General features: G+C 46.1%; 1 protein-coding gene across 1 annotated transcript in view; it reads left to right on the forward strand.

The window, feature by feature from the left end:
* The first annotated feature begins 4,015 nt into the window (after positions 1–4,015).
* Nphp3 (nephrocystin 3) overlaps positions 4,016–12,898 on the forward strand; it is a 40,487-nt gene continuing 31,604 nt past the window's right edge. Inside the window, exons 1-5 of the mRNA NM_001191882.1 lie at positions 4,016–4,396; positions 5,976–6,101; positions 7,007–7,157; positions 10,146–10,298; positions 11,134–11,267. Coding sequence (NP_001178811.1) covers positions 4,016–4,396; positions 5,976–6,101; positions 7,007–7,157; positions 10,146–10,298; positions 11,134–11,267 — 945 coding nt within the window. The remainder of the gene's footprint in view (positions 4,397–5,975; positions 6,102–7,006; positions 7,158–10,145; positions 10,299–11,133; positions 11,268–12,898) is intronic.

Genomic DNA, 12,898 nt, shown 5'->3' on the forward strand with positions numbered 1-12,898 from the left:
GGAAAGGGTGGCTGGAAGTCTGGGCCCGGCTGAGACTACCACCTACACATGAACTCATCAGCGTGAGACTCTGTTTGCAGGCTTCCAGAGAATTCTGGGATACTCTAAATGGAGCAATCATTCTCTCGGGGACTCATCTTAGAAACTGTCATGATGCCACTTCTGCTACAGTTTATTGGTCAAGGCAGTGGCAGGGCTCACTCAGACTCAAGGCATGCAGTCGGAAGCGGACAGCTTCATGTGACCCCATGAAGACTCCCATATGCTTCTCATCCCCGGGCCCCACACTTAAAGAACTGCCCTTTGGGGTTACCACTCTGACGCTGTTGCTTGAAAGTCTTCGGAGTTTTGAACAAGGGCATTACACTTCTCTTTGGCACTTGGTCCCACAAATGTACCCTCTCCTTGTCTCAGACTGTATCTTCAATTGGAGCAGTATTAAAAATGGCAGTGGCCAAGGCAGGTATGGTGATATATCTGTGATCTAGGCTCTCTGGAAGTGTGGGGTGGAGGAAGTGAGGTGAAGTCCAGCCTGGGCTACAAAGTGAGGCCCAATCTCAACAAGCCCCTCCTCGTGTGCTTTTTAAATTATGCTATAACATGCATTTGTAAGTCAGTGAACAACTTTCAAGGGTCAGCTTTTTATCTCCAGGATGTGAGTCTCAAGGACTGAACTCAGGTCACCACTCTCAGCAGCAAAGTCCTTTGCTATTAGTCTGTCCCCAAATCATCTATCTGCAGAGATTTCACTCCTCCCCACTGTGCCTCTATGCTCAGAGTTACACTTTCAAAAGGCAGACTAAGGTAGGTAGGTTCTATTAAGCATATAGAAGAAAATAGATTATGAAATTGAGATTAGCCTATATGTTGCTGTGCTTTAGAGTCATTAAACATGATATATAGCGACTACTCTATCATCCTGGGTCCCAGCTAGGCCCCTGCACATGGTCACCTTTGGTCTTGCTCACTTGGACATTGATCAGTGCTCACCTAAGGTCAACATGCAGGCGGAATGTATGTACAGTTACTTGATGAGAAAGACGGTGTCTTTGTCATTGTGCCTATAAAGGCAGGGAGGTCCAGGGTCTCCACAAACCTGGATTTGTGTTTGAAGCATCTACAAAGCCATTTGAAGGTATTTAAAGACGACAGTGACAACTAGTCTAGTCCATGAGCTCTGTGAGAACCAAGTTCATAATGGGTCTTTCTGGGTCATCAGTTACTTGCACTACCTTTATGCCCAGAAGAGATCCAATAACAGGTGGTATAGAAACGACAACCAAAAGGTTACCAAAAAGAAACCCCTCCTGGCTGGTAACTGCTGTTTTACTTTTCTCATTATTGTGACAAGTACCTGACAAAAAAGTAATTTAAGGAAGAGAGGGAGGGAGGGACAGGGGGATGGAGGGAGGGAGGGAAGGAAGAAGTGAGGGAGGGAGGAGAAGAGGAGGAGGGAGGGAGGATATAGGGAAGGAAGAGTTTATTTTGGCTCAAAATTTGAGAGTACAGTCCCTCTCAGCAGGAAGACCTTGTGGCCAGACTGTGAGAAGGCTCCTCACATTTCCTCGCAGCCAGGAAAAACAAAGAGAGATGAACCCAGGCAGACCAGTTGCTTTCTCCTGTGTACTCATTCTGGGACCCCAGCAAGTTGGATGGTAGTGCCCACAGCAGGATCGGAAGTTCAAGGCCATCCTTAACTACAAAGAAAGACTGAGACCAGTCTGGGCTATAGAAGATTGTGTCTTGGAAAGAAAAGAAAAAGAAGGAGGGAAGGAAGGAAAATCTAGAGAGTGATCCTCAAATCTCTGAAGGAAAAGAGATCAGAAATCAGCAGCTAGAAAGGCTCTGAGAATGTGGGGCAGTTCTTTGGGTACTCAGGTAGAGCAAATGTTTCCCTTTAGAACTCTCACGGTACTAACTGGAGAAATCAATACGTAATCCTTCAACTTAGAAGAGTACAAAGGCCAGAAGGATGTCTAAGAGGTCAGAGAAAACATGACCGGCTAATTTGATGGAAGGAGCTCAGGGCGTTTGTGGGGGTTGGGGTAGTAGTTAGAATGGACCAGCATTCCCAGAGTTCTTTGGAGGAAAGGCCGTTTGCTTTGTGGTAGATATGATGAGTGAAGAATTTGACGTCAGCTATGAAGGTGCTGAGAGCAGATCATTCTCAGCCATCCTCTGGCTAAAGAGAGCAGATGATGGCCTTAATAAGTCCTAGACCCCCAAATAACTCAGGACAACTCCTCAGGTCCATCCCACTTCAAAAATCCCTGCAGGGTTGGCTGAGATCCTTGCTGGGAAGGCTACACAGGGCAACCTCATACCAACTCCCTGGCCTTGTCCCAGGTACCTACCCAGCATTCCCCTGGTAGACACCTTGCTTGGTTATCTACGTCTCGGAGTAGGCTTTCCAAGAATCCCTATGGTGTCTGTGGATCAGATGAAACTATAGTCAAGTAAGCCACCAAAGACTCTTGTGTCAGCCCAGGGAGCCTCTGCATGGACAGATGCTTAAAATGCCACCAGATTTCTGGCAGCTGGGAAAAGAGTAAGCAAGAGCTGGAATAAAATTATATCACCCTTGGGCAAGGAGACTCCCAATACCGTCCTCAGATGGTGGCAGAGAGAGAATGGCTGGCACTGGGAGAATTTTCAAGAATGCCTAAGAAGAAATATATGAAGATCACCAGCGCCCCACCTCAGAACAATGTGAGTCAAAGCCACTCCTGACCTTTTTGTCCCCTCTAACCCGTGGTACCAATCTGGGATAGGTCAGAAAATAAGTTAGCAGACCAAGGGCAACTTGGAATAGAATTTTAAAAAGATAGCAAGTGTTCCCTTCCTACAAACCCTGTCATTACAATTTCCTTCCGTCTAAAATAGGGTCCCCAGCGTCCTTGTTGCCAGACGTTATAAAACCTGAGCTTATCGAAGGATGGAAGGGGGTTGGGGGGGGGGTGTTCCAGTGGTGATGCTGCGAAGTTCTGTCCTGCCTGGCATTATTTATTATATGCATCCTGAGACACACTAGGCACTGAACTGTCTCTAGAAAGGAGCCCCTTAGTCAGGAACCCCAGAAAACAGCTGTAGCGGAGCAGGGGCAGATGGGTGTGTGATCCAGTTCTTGCTCACTGAGACTAAGTTCACGCAGAGGAAGCGGATCTTGTAGGCTTGGGCCTAGTCTGGAACCTTCCCTTCTGGGTGTCCCGAGTCTAGCTCTTCTGGTCCCATCCAGCTAGCTCACCTCAGTCCTTCCGCTTATTCCTGCAAAGCAAGTTCTCAGGCCCTCCTGCTCCGTGTTACCCATTCCTCTCTTCCCGATTCTCATTTCTTGCAACCCTCCCTTATCCAGTTCCCCTCCCGGTCTCATTCGGAGGCGCACGTCCTGCTTGTCCAGCCACGCCCCCGAAACCTGGCTCCACCCCACTGGGCTCCACTTTTTCTTCCTGGCCACGCCCCCCTCCCTGTCCAGCCAGGACCCCCTCTCCGACTGACTGTGATTCTCTCTTTCTCCCTGCTGCTGCTTTACGCCTCACTTACCGGATTACACACCCCAAATCTGGCCCGACACCCTCTCCGGACACTACTCTCAGATGATCACGCCTCCTTTCGCTGCTTCGTCCCACCCCTCTCTGGTTGCCCCAGCATCCCCAGTGTGTTCGACCACGCCCCGAAAGTATGGCTCCGCCCCTTCTCAGGATGGCCACTCTTCTTCAACACCACGCCCCCTCTAGTTGCCACGTTATGCCCTTCTCCCCAATCGTCAGACCCAGTTCACGTACTGCTCTGCTCTTCTCTCCACACGCGCCCTCTCCGATGCTGCACCCCGCCCCACCATCTCGGCCCCGCCCCGAAGGCCTGGCCACGCCCCGGACCAGCCCTGCTCCTGGCCACGCCCCTCCCTGATTTTGGTTTCTCGCCGCCGCGCTCCGCCCCTCTAGGCAAGCCCCGCCCTCTTGGCCCCGCCTCCTCCTGGCACCCAGCAGGCTCTCAGCCTCAGCCGGCCCCGGGCATCATGGGCACAGCCTCGTCGTTGGTGAGCCCCGCTGGTGGGGAGGTGATCGAGGACACGTACGGGGCAGGCGGCGGCGAGGCCTGCGAGATCCCGGTGGAAGTGAAGCCCAAGGCTCGCCTGCTGCGTAGCTCGTTCCGCAGGGGCGCGGGAGCCGGGCCCGGGTCGCTGCCTCGGGCGGCGGGGGCCGGCGGGCTGCTGGGCGCCAGCTTCAAGTCCACCGGCTCGTCTGTGCCCGAGCTAGAGTATGCGGCGGCCGAGTTCGAGCGGCTCAAGAAAGAGTACGAGATCTTCCGGGTCAGCAAGAACCAGGAGTTGCTGTCCATGGGTCGCCGAGAGGCCAAGCTGGACACGGAGAACAAGCGGCTGCGGGCGGAGCTGCAGGTAACACGGGACCCAGCGCGCCGCGAGCGGGAGGCTCTGAGGAAACTGAGACCCGAGAGCGTCGCTCAGCCGCTTGGTGGCACCACCATCCTAGCCCAGCTACAAACCAAGTTGTTTTCTAAATGTACAGAAGCTGCTCCTCCTTTATGAGGAATCATTATTTTTCAGTCTAAACTAATTTCTTGTCAGCATCTTCCTCCGCCCCTTTCAGTTTCCGGTTCATTCATTAAGACACGTTGGATCAACCCAAGTCCTGAAGTCGCAAAATTTCTCAGAGCAACTTCACACAACTCCTCCCGGTTTAACCTATCTCCAAGATGGAGCTCTTGGCTCAGTTTCTTCGCAAAGTTCTGCAGATTCTGGGGTTTAATGATATGACAGGAATTTTTCTGGAAACCTCCTGATTTCATCGTTTTTAAGTGTTGTGATTGAAAGTCTTCCCTGAGGATACTCAAACTCCCTTAGTCCATTTAGTTAATGGGCTCAACAGTTACTGCGGTGCTACTGTAGGCCTTTTATTCTTTCAGATACTAGGTAAAGCAGATTTCTCAGAGCAAAACCTGGGACTATACGCCATGGGCTGGGAGCCTCTCTGATGATCATTTGTTTATGCCCCTCTTTTCTGTGGGAGGGATCTCTGAAGCCCAAGAGCTCCTGGCGGGTCAAAATAAGACTTAAATAAACAGCACGGATTTTTGTAGAAGCCTCCTTCCTTCTAGTCTGGCATGTTCCTGTAAGCTATGAAGCCCTTCATTAACTGCTGTGCTATTAGCATATTACCTGAGAGGCTGGTCTCACTCCCTGCTGGCCTCGCTTCCTACTGGAAGGCCAATGTGCTTGTCGCCCCTATAAAGTGGATTTGTGCGTTCCTCCTGTCTGATTTCATGTGTGCACCACTGCCCACTAAGAACCATGTGAGATGGCAGGTAGAAGGGGGTAGCAGGATAAAGAGGCCAGTGCAGGGGGGACTGACAGATGTCACAGATCAGCAATTCCAATTCCCTGTGAAACCTGTTGTTCCTTTCTTACCTACATAATCTTGAGAAAATTCTCACACATTTATTTCATTCATTATTTCATCCAGCCATGTTGACATTTACTGGAGGGCTGGCCACGGATCTAGACTGCAAATGGCTCTGGTGATCAGTAGAATGATTAATATATAACGCCAAGGAGCACAGAAACCTTCAAGCTAAACCTTACAAACTGTGTTTCTTATTCTCTTAGAAAAATGCTGGAGCTGGTACAGTATTTCAAAGAAAAAGCTTATTTTCTGAAGAACCTGTACAGTAGGATTCAAAGATGTTTGCATTTTTTTTCTATTTTGCTTGAAATAATTGATAACACAGAAGGGCTTGATAATTGATAAAATAGTGAGTAGAGGGTGGAGATCTAAGCATATGTAAACATAAGAATTTAATATGAATGAAAGCCAGATCCCAACACATGTATACATATATATAAGAATTTAATATATGGATGAAAGCCAGATCCCAACATATGTATACATATGTGTAAGAATTTAACATATGGATGAAAGGCCGTTTTTCTTGGGAGATAACAAGGTTCATCTTTGCAGGTACTTCAGAAAACTTACCAGAAGATACTTCGGGAAAAAGAGGGTGCATTAGAAGCAAAATACCAAGCCATGGAGAGAGCAGTCACATTTGAACACGATAGAGACAGGGTTAAAAGGCAATTCAAGGTAAATTCTTGGTATTCTTACCCCCCTCTCCAAGTGACATAGATTAAAGGCTAGTTTTTAAAAGTTTACTTGAGCCAGTTGTAGAGGCATACACCTTTAAGCCCAGGACTCTGGATGCAGAGGCAGGCAGATCTCTGTGAGTTCTAGGCCAGCCTGGTCTACGTAGTGAGTTCCAGGACAGTCAGCGCTACACAATGAGACCGTGTCTTGAAAAAAAATTCCCTCTGATATTGTGTAGAACATAGATAAATCTAGTAACACTGGTGAAGGTGACAGAACTAGGGAAGAAAGCAGCCTGTGTTCTCAGTTAGGTGGTGTTTATTTGATACAGAGATATGAAAGTGAACATTTTAGTTGAGATATTGAACGATGGAAGGATGGATTTGTTCTTAATCTTTGTTTTTATATTGTGCGTGTGTGGGCACACATGAATGCAGTACCTGTGGAGGCCAGAGTTGTAGGAGCCCTTGGAGCAGGTCATTGTGAGCTTCCCCAGATGAGTGCTAGGAATCAAACTCAGGTTTTCTGCAAGAGCTGGGTGCTCTTAGCCACTGCACCACCCCTCCAGCCTCCATGAATGCGGGGTTTTTGTTTTTGGTTTGGTTTGGTTTTTTGGTGAGATGAAGTGTTTGGAAATGTTTGGGGATATTTTGTTTGGTATTTGGTATGAGGGAAACAAATGTGTTACATGTCACACACACCCACGCCGTAAGACTTCCAGCAGGTTCCATTGTGAACAATAAAATGAGGGTCTAGAGAAGTCTTTCTGTTACAAATGAGGAGACTGAGAACCAAAAAGACACTAACTTTATGAATAAATGCCCCACTCCCTGAAAACGTGGTGGCACGACTTTGTGATTATAAAAAAAAAAAAGTTCCAAAATTAAATTCTGCCTTTTAAACAGATTTTTAGGGAGACCAAAGAAAATGAAATTCAGGACTTGCTGAGGGCCAAGCGAGAGCTGGAGAGCAAACTTCAGAGGCTGCAGGCCCAGGGGATCCAGGTGTTTGACCCTGGGGAGTCTGACTCCGATGACAACGGCGCCGATGTCACTGGTAAGCTCGCTTCGTGTCTATTCTCCACAGAGCTGTGGCGATGCTCAGAATGTTCAGTGGTCCTTTTCTCTGTGTGCAGGGTTAGTGCTTGCTAACAAAGAGGGAGAGCTTTCAGGGTCTCTCAGCTGTCAAGACCTCCTCTCCCTGAAGTGTATGATGTCATCCTTGCTAGCCCACGGTGTGCATGCAAGCTCATGGGAGCGCTATTTCTCTCTCTCTCTCTCTCTCTCTCTCTCTCTCTCTCTCTCTCTCTCTCTCTCTCTCTCTATCACTCTTTCCCCTGTCAGTCTCTATCTCTGCACACCCCCATGCCCCACACAAAGTACCTATTCCAGATCAATCTGCATTTGGTTCTAGGGCACCATGCCACGCTACCTCTACCTATTCTCTGGTCCCAGCGGCGGCCACCCTCCTGGCTCTCTGCCACTGAACTCTGCTCACATTCCCTAATGTCCACAAACCTTCGATAGCTGGCATCGTCGAGCCATATGGCATTAGTATATTTATCTCAATCAGCAAAGCGTCTCACCCGCTAAGCTCCCTATCTCCATCCCACGATGCCACCAGCTACTGTCTGAGCCCCGCAGCAGCTGCCCTCTTGTGACTCTCTTGTGGCGGACTCTGCTAACGTTCCCAGCACCCGCCCACTGGTGGTTAGAGTATCAACTCCCAGCAACCCGTTAAAATAATCAGCTCAATAAGCTTATAATTTAGCAATCAGATGTATATGTTAAATTCTCAATCCACAAAACGTCCACAACCACCCACCTACATAAGATAAATAGACTTATAAAAATCCATCCCTTAAGAAATATTCATAACTACCTGTGGTCATTTAAGGCCACACGGATCTGGGTCGTCCTTCTCTGCCTCCATCTGGGTTCTTTTCCTCCTTCTCTCTCCCCTTACCAAAACTCTGTCCCCGCCTTACTTTTTACTGTCCAATCATGGGCCTTGTCTTATCTTGTGCCCGCCCTCCTTTAATTTCAACCACAAGGGGGTCACGGGGTGAGAAGCGCTGCTGACCTGAGTTCTATCCTGGGCCCCAATAAAGTTGCAGGAGACGGCTGATTCCTGAAGCCATCCTCTGACCTCCACACTCCAGCAACTACATGTCCATGCCTACATGCATGCTCGTGTATGCGCACGCGCACCCTGACGTTAGGAAAACTATTTTTTAAAAGATAGCATCACAGGTAGACACACCTTGGTTTTCCTGAAGGCACACCCTGAAATACAGTCGCCTCTGCTCAAGTGGCTCTGGCCAAAGCCGGACCTAGACTGGAAGGGGTAATCAATAGACAGACAGATGAGTGGCTAAAGTGGGGAGGGGAGCTAGGCATCATGGAGTTATATTCTTCACAGATCGTTTTCCAGATAGGGATGTAGTCTCTGCAACTTTGTACAATGCCTGCCCCGTGGTCTCACTGTTTTCAAAGTAGTTTTGTGAATCACTCAAAAAGCTTTGGTTTTATAATAAGCATATAAAACATTTTTCTATCAATAAAAAAGCGATTGAAATCACAGAGTTGAAGGCATTTCTCATGTTTCAAGAAAATAATCAGCCCAATCTCATAATTAATATGAGATAAAGGAAACGCATCTTGTAGCGTATAAGGAGAAAATGCTGTGGCCATCCTATTTATAAAGGTTGTGTCATAGTCTTACAAAGTGATGTATTGGGGAGTAAGATACAGGAACTGATAGTTCCTTTCAGACTGTTCTTTTTTAAAATTTTACTTTATTAATATGAGTTTACTGTCGCTCCCTTCAGACACACCAGAAGAGGACATCAGATTCCATTATAGATGGTTGTGAGCCACCATGTGGTTGCTGGGATTTGAACTCAGGACCTCTGGAGGAGCAGTCAGTGCTCTTAACCACTGAGCCATCTCTCCAGCCCTGGCAGTTCCTTTCTAGTTTTCATCATATTCCCACTTCATAGTGGTCAGCATCCTGGGACTCTTACTACTAACTTTGAGAAAAAGATGCAGGGATTCCAAAGTGTCTGTGAATGTGCCTCCCGCTACCACATAGCCCAATTGACTGCTCCCGTTTTGGCTGTTCAGATGGACATTGTATCAAAGCTACTGTAGTTGTCTTGGCGAGTTAGCAGAAACAAGTTACTGCTCACTTTTTAGTCTTTGGTACATTGATTTAAACCTGAAGGACACACGGTATCAGTGGCTGCTAGCAGTCCACCTTCAAAGTCCCTTCATAAACTGGGCAGAATGGTATCCCCTGTTAATCTCAGCAACCAGGAGGCAAAGGCAGGTAGATGTCTGTGCGTTTGAGGGCAGCCTGGTCTACATAGTGAGTTCCAGGACAGCCAAGGCTAAGTCTCATAAAAAAAAAAACAAAACAAAGCAAAACAAAACAAAACAAAAACACGAAGTTACTTTACATGTTAATTGATGTATGAATGTCCAATTGCAGGTAGATTTTTGGAATTGTTTGTGGTGTCTTTAAAGTCCCTCATTTTGATTTTTTATTATATTTATTAATTTATGTATTTTGTGTATATGTATCTGTGTGCATATGGGTAGGAGTGCGTGTGTGTGGAGGTCAGAAGATAATCTGTGAGAAGCTTCTTCTCTCCTTCTACCAGTTGCCCTCCAGGGACTGGACTCAGGCAGGTCCCGAGGCTTGGTAGCAACAAGCCCCTCTACATACTAAACCATATTGCTGGCCCTAAACTGCCTTCTGCTAAAACCCCTTTGTTTCTTAGATTCCTTTTTGCTTTTCCTTTTTCCTAGTTTAATCCTTCCTTTGAATTTGAGGTGATGACCAGAATTGTGTTAACCAGAGCAGAAGCACTCTGCCAAAAGTCAATGGCAAAATGCTTTGAAAACCATTAATTACTTCATGGTTTATTATATTTATAAATAGTGTATCTTGATACGAGAACCCCTATTTGACATATGTGGAGAGTTTTTAAACACTTGGTGACTGGGTTTTAATGAAATTCCAATTCCTTGTTGCAAACAGCTGCCGGAACCCAATGTGAATACTGGGCCAGCAGAGCCCTGGGCAGCGAGCATTCCATAGACAGCATGATCCAGCTTCAGCAGCCTTTCAGAGGTCCCGAGTTTGCCCACAGTTCCATAGATGTGGAAGGACCCTTCGCAAACATCAACCGAGGTAACCCATCCCTTGCCTGGTAGTTGTGACTAGAATCTTGCACAACAGAGCATGCACGTACAAGCCAGCATGCACGAGGCAGTGACTGACCAAGCTGAGGCCACATCCGTCTCCTCAGGATAACATGGTCCTCCCGCCATCCTGACCACCCAGGTTCTAGCAGCTGCTTTATTCTCTGAATTGGCCGGTGCTTTTGTTGAGCCACATGGATACGGTGTAGCATAACTGGTATTCCTGAAAGGGCATGCTATAAAGCAAAATAGGAAAAGACCTGTTAGATCAAGCAAAGAGTGTGTCTCTCATGTTAGTCTTACCCAGTGCTCCCAAAGCACTGAGATGTTCAGAAAGGCAAAATCATTGCAGCCCCATGAGCCTGTCAGTAACTCTACTCTTATTCCTTAAAACAGTAAAATCGCAATGCAAATTATTTTTATATTGTGCTCTCGATTGGCAGATAGTTCACGATTTTTCCTTCCGACTAAATAGCCTAAAACCGATTTTGGTTTTACACTCTTCTCAAACTCTCTGTGTCTTGTTGGATGCCAGAGTGAGAAGGCAGAATGACGCATCATCTTGGGAACACAGACTCCCTGCAAATAGCAGAACAAAACAGAGTCAGGGAAACCACGAGTACCATTCATTGTCTTGAATCCCCGAGAACATGAGGCTAGAAATTAATGACCTTCTAATACGTTCTCCAAGCTTTGTCAGTAGTAACACGTGACTGTCTGTGGCTGTTAAGGTTTTTTTTCTTTTCCCCTAGACTCGCTTGGAATTATTCTGACAGTTTTATTCTGGTGTATGTCTCATGAATTTATGGGAATTTTACTTCCAGATGACTGGGACGCTGCTGTGGCTGGTTTATTACAAGCCACCCCCTTGTTCTCACATTCCCTGTGGTGTCACCCAGTCAGATGTTACCTCATCTATTCAGAGGAAACCCAGCCCGAAATGGAACTTTTCCTTAAGGTGAGAGCATTCATAAATTGTGTACACACTCATTTAAAAGACAAGGCCTGGGGCCAGAAGGACCGCTCAGGAGTTAAGAGCTCTGGCTGCTCCTGCAGAGGACCCAGGTTTGTTCCCCAGGACCCATAGGCTGGCTCACAACTGGCTGTAATTCTTTCCCAAGGGATCAGATGTCCTCTTCTGTGCTCTGTGGGCATCCAGGCACAAACAGAGCACACATGCACACAGGCAGGCAAAACACCCATATGCATAAGTAAAAATAAATAAATCTGTTTTAAGAAAGACAGAAGAGGAAGTACAAGTTAGTAGCAGGCGTGGCACACATCTGTAATCCCAACACTCAGAAGACAGGGCCAAAAGGACTACACTGAGTTTGAGGCTAGCCTGGACTACAGAGTAGGGTGGAATCTCAAAACAAACAAAATACAAATTAGGATTATAGTTAGACTATAATTGCATTTAAACTAAGTAGCTTGCTATTTATGAGATTGTCCATCTTAAAAAACACAAACAGGAAACATTGGGCTTTGCTTATAATGCGTTTTGGGCCAGTATTCGTGTGTGGAAGGGCAGACGCCATGTTAAGACTCTTAGTTTTTGTTTAACTTTCTGCTAAAACAAGGACAGGAGTTACAGCATGACAAGACTAGCATGTTGGGACTTTATGGCTTTTTTTTGTCTATTTAATTTTATACCTAAAATATATCATTAGGATGCCAATGTCTCAGTGGTATACCCCTTTAATGCAGCACTCAGGAGGCAAGAGACAGGCAGATCTCTGTGAGTCTGAGACCAGCCTGGTCTACACAGCAAGTTCCAGGACAGCTAGGCTGTTATACAGAGAAACCATGTCTTGAAAAACAAAACAAAACAAAAAGCCAACATGTTAATATAAAAGTAGAAAATATAGCTAAAAATGTAAATAGTAAAATGGCCTTTTCATATTTCATTAACTGTTCTCTGCAGGGTGTGAGTCCTTCCTTAGCTGGGTCTGATTTAGTTGCTGACCTTAAATCTATTTCAGATAATACCAAAGTTTAATCCTTTTCACCACTTTGAGCTTCTTAAGGCATCCCGAGGAGTTATTCTAAAGCCTGTGGCACTTTTTGGCTTGCTACCTGGTTTCTTGTGGCCCAGAGCTAAAATTTGTTTTTATATTATACATTATTGGGATGAGAAAATATAAGAAGACTTTCATTATGTAAAAATTATATGAAATCCACACCTTATTATCTATTTTTAGAAAGTGTTATTAGAACACGCCCAGGCATGTATGTGTGCATGTGCATGTGTATATGCAACAGAGAGAGAGAGAGAGAGAGAGAGAGAGAGAGAGAGAGAGAGAGAGAGATTGATCTATTGTTGTGCTACAAAAAGAGTTAATTGGGACAGAAACCAAAGAGATTTAAAAAGCCTCTGTTGAAACAGATGAATTAATAAACATTGTTATTTTTGTAAAAATATTTGCCACCTGACTTTTTGTAGGAGAAATCTACATACCACTAATGTCTCAGGTGAACTTTAAATGCATCTGCCTGCCCCAGGAGAAACCTGCTGAATTCAGTCCACAATTGTTAATAGATTAATTTAGTCTTGGTAAGATTAAAATATTTTAAATCTCAAAGCTTCCA

This window comes from Rattus norvegicus, chromosome 8 (genome assembly GCF_021556685.1).
Source record: "Rattus norvegicus strain SHRSP/BbbUtx chromosome 8, alternate assembly SHRSP_T2T, whole genome shotgun sequence".
In the NCBI taxonomy this organism is placed as follows: domain Eukaryota; kingdom Metazoa; phylum Chordata; class Mammalia; order Rodentia; family Muridae; genus Rattus; species Rattus norvegicus.